This window comes from Lactuca saligna, chromosome 1 (genome assembly GCF_052625555.1).
Source record: "Lactuca saligna cultivar CGN05327 chromosome 1, ASM5262555v1, whole genome shotgun sequence".
Taxonomy (NCBI): Eukaryota; Viridiplantae; Streptophyta; class Magnoliopsida; order Asterales; family Asteraceae; genus Lactuca; species Lactuca saligna.
In genome coordinates, this window is record NC_136417.1 from 141,773,506 (window position 1) to 141,778,205 (window position 4,700).

General features: G+C 37.1%; 1 protein-coding gene across 1 annotated transcript; it reads left to right on the forward strand.

Moving 5' to 3' along the window:
- The first annotated feature begins 2,307 nt into the window (after positions 1-2,307).
- Positions 2,308-3,461, forward strand: LOC145000938 (uncharacterized). Its single transcript, XM_078960244.1, has one exon. The coding sequence runs from the start codon at positions 2,464-2,466 to the stop codon at positions 3,334-3,336; it is 873 nt and encodes a 290-aa protein (XP_078816370.1). The 5' UTR covers positions 2,308-2,463; the 3' UTR covers positions 3,337-3,461.
- The last annotated feature ends 1,239 nt before the right edge of the window (positions 3,462-4,700 follow it).

Below are 4,700 nucleotides of genomic sequence, written 5' to 3' on the forward strand. Positions count from 1 at the left end.
CCAAGATACCTGCAGGATTATGTCATAGGTGATGAACTAGATTCAAAAGAAGAAGAAGAAATAAATGTCATGGAAATAATTCACCAGGATCCTACTTGTTATGAAGATGTTGTGAAAGAAGTCAAATGGAAGAAAGCAATGGATAGTGAGATGGAGATGATTAAGAAAAACCAAACCTGGCAACTAGTTGATCTACCAAAGGGTGCCAAGTGCATTGGGGTAAAGTGGGTATATAAGACAAAGTTGAATGAAAAAGGCGAGATCGAGAAACACAAAGCAAGGTTGGTGGCTCAAGGCTATGGTCAAAAAATATGGAGTAGATTACATGGAAGTATATGCTCTAGTGGCTAGGATGGATACCATACGTTTGATTAATGCACTTGCAGCACAAAGAAGTTGGAGTATTTATCAGATGGATGTGAAATCAACATTTCTCCATGGAACCCTGGAAGAAGATGTATATGTACAACAGCCACAAGGATATGTTGTGAAGAATGATGAACACAAAGTGTATAAGATTCAGAAGGCACTGTATGGACTTAAACAGGCCCCTAAGGCCTGGTATAGTCGCATTGAGGCTCACTTTATCCATGATGGTTTTACTAGAAGCAAGATTGAGCACACTTTATTCATTAAAGAACAGGCACGAGGAAAGCTATTGTTTGTTAATGTGTATGTCGATGATCTACTTTTCACAGGAAATGATGAGAAGATGATGAATGATTTCAAGAGCTCTATGAAGGCTGAGTTCGAGATAACAGACTTGGGAAAGATGAGGTACTTTCTGGGCATTGAAGTGATACAAAACTCAGTTGGCATTCACATTTCACAGAGAAAATATGCAGTTGAATTGCTAACTCGCTTCAAGATGTTAGAGTGCAATCCAATCATAAACCCAATACTTCCAGGATGCAAACTAAAGAATGATGAAGGTGAACCAGCAAATGGAACTTTATTTAAACAATTGGTGGGTAGTTTAATGTACATCATTGCCATAAGGCCAGGTATACAGTTTGCAGTGAGTTTCATAAGCCGATTCATGGCCAAACCAACTGAGTTCCACTTTGTAGCAGCCAAACGAGTACTGAGGTACATACAAGGAACTTTGGATTATGGGATCTGGTACAAGAAAGGAGGCAAGGACAAGATGGAAATTTTTACAAATAGCGACTTCGCTGGAGATCTCACTGATAGGAAAAGTACCTCTGGAAATGTGATTTGGTGGGATAGAGCAGCTGTCTCGTGGTCATCAAAGAAACAAAGAATAGTAGCTCTATCATCCACAGAAGTTGAATATATAGCTGCTTCGTCATGTGCCTGTCAAGCTATGTGGACTCAAGAAATACTGGAAGAACTCGGTTGCATCAGTGGGGTGAAAGTGTGATAAAATGTGACAACACTTCAGCCATACAGCTGTCAAGGAATCCTGTTTTCCATGGAAAGTGTAAGCACATTGGAGTAAGATTTCATTTCCTAAGAGAATTGGTAGCTGGTGGAACAATTGCATTGGAGTATGTTGATACCAGGGAGCAGGTGGCAGACATCTTAACCAAGCCATTGCATCGTGATGATTTTCTAAGGTTAAGAGAAAGATTGGGTGTTTATTCTCTCAAGGGAAAACAAGACATGGAAACCTAGTCATGTTTGAGGGAGGGTTTGATGAAGTTTAGATGTCTTTAGCTCAAGAATAAAAGAATTCAAATAAAACTGGCTGGGTCAAGTCAAGTGGGATTTGCACATGTTATAATACCAAATCTTAAGCTATTTCAGCATATCTAGTTTTTTCGTGTTTACTAGCTATAGTTTGTTATCTCTTTGTAAGTTCTAGTATTTAAAGCCACTTTGGCCTAGATTAATGACATCAAAATTCAGTGATTACTAGTGAATAAACTCTTTCATTTGCAGCAAAAAGAAAATATATGTATCTTAGATTTGTTCTTATGCTCTAGATTTGATAATTGTTTTCATTTTAACCTGCGTTGGAAAATATACGGACACAGTTAAAAATACAAGTATAACTTTTTTTTTTTTTAGTTCGAAGGCAATGAAATAATAATATTCAGATATATCCAGAGTACTAAACTTCGCAAACACTTGTAAGTTGTAATTCAGTCTAACAAACACAACCGCACTTTCTGAGAATTAAAGGACAAAAAAAGAAAAGAATTGGTCCCCTCCAATTTAGAATAGCATGACAGCAAAAGCAGAGGTGTAGGACCCATCTAAATATGAAAAGAAGAAAGAAAGTGCCTGCTCACAAGATCCATGGCGGGCCTTTGCGTTTGAACTTGAAAGATAGCATAGCAATCATTATTCATTAACCACGACTCCATAAAACAAACCACCTCCAAATGGCCACTTCCCCACTCTCGATATCTCTAACCGTCCACCGCCAACTCCTTTTCACTGAAACTCACACATCAAACCTTCCAAATCAAGATAACGAATTTGGGTTTGATCAAAATGAAGAAATCGGGTAGAAAGAAAACCAGCCAAACGGTGTCTTCTTCAACCTCAAATGTCTTCTCCAAATTATGGATTTCAAGGTTCAAGAACACAAAAGGATGTGAAGGACGACCCCAACCAGAACCTGAATCTTCAGACTGCAAAACGAAAGCAAACCACATTCCATTACCAAAGCAATGTTCAAATAGTGATGGTTTTTACTGGAGGCTTTCATTTGGGAAAGAAAATGATGAAGGTGACGAGAGTTTGTGTAGTTCAGATAACAAACTCAATGTTCCTCCGGTAGGTTATGGAAGCTCCGGCAACGTGATCTTTGACCAAACAAAAATAAGAGATTTGATCAGTGGCGATGCAGATGAAGATTTTCGCAAGTCTCTAGAAGATTGCGCTTTCGAAGATCCAAACTTGGAGGAAGAATGGCAGAAGGTGAAAAACATGAAAGTCGATGAGATCAAGTCGAACGATCAGAACCATCGGAAATCTTTTCATATAAGCAGAAAGCATGGTGGTAACGTCAAATGTCATTCTCCAAGAACAATTGCTAAGGATTCATGCAAGATCAAAGCTCTTGAAGACGTGAAGAAACCATTGATGAAGACAAAGGAGAGAGTGACTGAAGATGCATTCAGGACCAGTCTTGATAGTTTTGCCATTGTGAAAACTTCATTTCATCCAGAGCAGGATTTCAGAGACTCGATGATAGAAATGATAATGGAGAAGCGAATTAGGAAAACAGAAGAGCTTGAGGAACTTTTGGCTTGTTATTTGACATTAAATTGTGATGGATATCATGATCTAATTGTTAAGGTGTTTCGACAGGTATGGTTCGAAGTGAACCATCTTCACTTTAATCAAACTCTAGACTTTTGAACTTTTTAGCTTACATAGTTACATGTAATGGATAGTTGTACATCTGTAGCTGTTATTTCCATCATGTCTGTTTGTATCCATCATTTCACTATCTTAAGAGAATGGGATCAAACCTGTTGACTACATTTTCTCAAGTTAATCATAATATCTAAGTGTTAATTATAAGCTTTGCAGACGTTGTTAGTTACTTTTTATGATGGCTGTAGGACGGATTGGTGAGGATCGCATTTACCTCTTTTTTGGTGTTATCAAAGAACTTCGAAAAAGTAGACATTTGTTGTTGCTTACGTCAATGTTCAACCTTGTGTTAGTTTTTAACTCACTCGGTAATATTGGCATCATGGCATGTGTTTTGCAGAATCTGTTTCAGAAAATAAAGTCGAAGTTTAAATAAGGAAAAACCACAATCATATCATTTTTGCATACAAGGAGTCAAGGACTCTTGACTGAGTTGACCAATATGATTTTTAAATTCCACGTAAAATTAATCTTATAGGACTACATGATTGATCAAAATGGATATTAGAGCTATTGGGCCGTTTTAGTTGTCTTTGGTTGTGTTAGTCCTTGAGTTAGTCAAAATGTGATCGAGTTTTTTTAGTGATTCCAGATTAATATGAAAATCTTTTACTGAGACAGACCAAAAATCAAAGCAGTGATGCTTTCTTAAGATTTAAAACTATAGATATAGGGTTTTCTATTTTGAAAAGTTAAAGGGGGTGAAAAATGAGAAGAAAAAAAGGAAATAACAATTGGCCGTAAATGAAAGAAAAAAGCAGATAAGATTAATACATGAAATCTTAAAGTGGGTGCCAACAATATTAACCAAGTGGGGACATCATCTTCAATTTAATAAAAAATAAGAATTTTTTTTATCTAAATCAAGAGGTGGGACCCACTTGCAAATGGGGTCCATGCACCCCATGTCTTCTATACCACCTCCGCCCCCGTTGTTAGTTACTGAATATTTCTTAGATTAGTCTAATGACTCTTTATCTCGTATGTCTACATCTTTGTTTTATCTCGTATATGTACATCTTTGTTTTATTAGCGTGTAGATTTAATTTACACTCATATTAGTATGTACTTGGATTTACACACGTATTAGAGAGAAAAAGAAAACGAGAGAAAAGGTCAAACACGAGTGCTAGAGAGTGATAAACACTAGAGCAACAAAGATTGTGAAAAACGAATTACACTATAGAGTGATGGCAGAAGCAAACAACCAAAATTTTGCCAACCCTAGCATCCCTTCGTTCGATGTCCATTACAAGAACATTGGGCCATGCTATTGAAAGAATTTCTGCTCTCCAAGGATTATGGGAGCTAGGTACGTACAAAATGTTGTAGGGTCGTGAAGAGGA

Coding starts and splice junctions, on each gene's coding strand:
- LOC145000938 (XM_078960244.1), top strand. CDS start 2,464: ATGAAGAAATCGGGTAGAAAGAAAACCAGCCAAACGGTGTCTTCTTCA.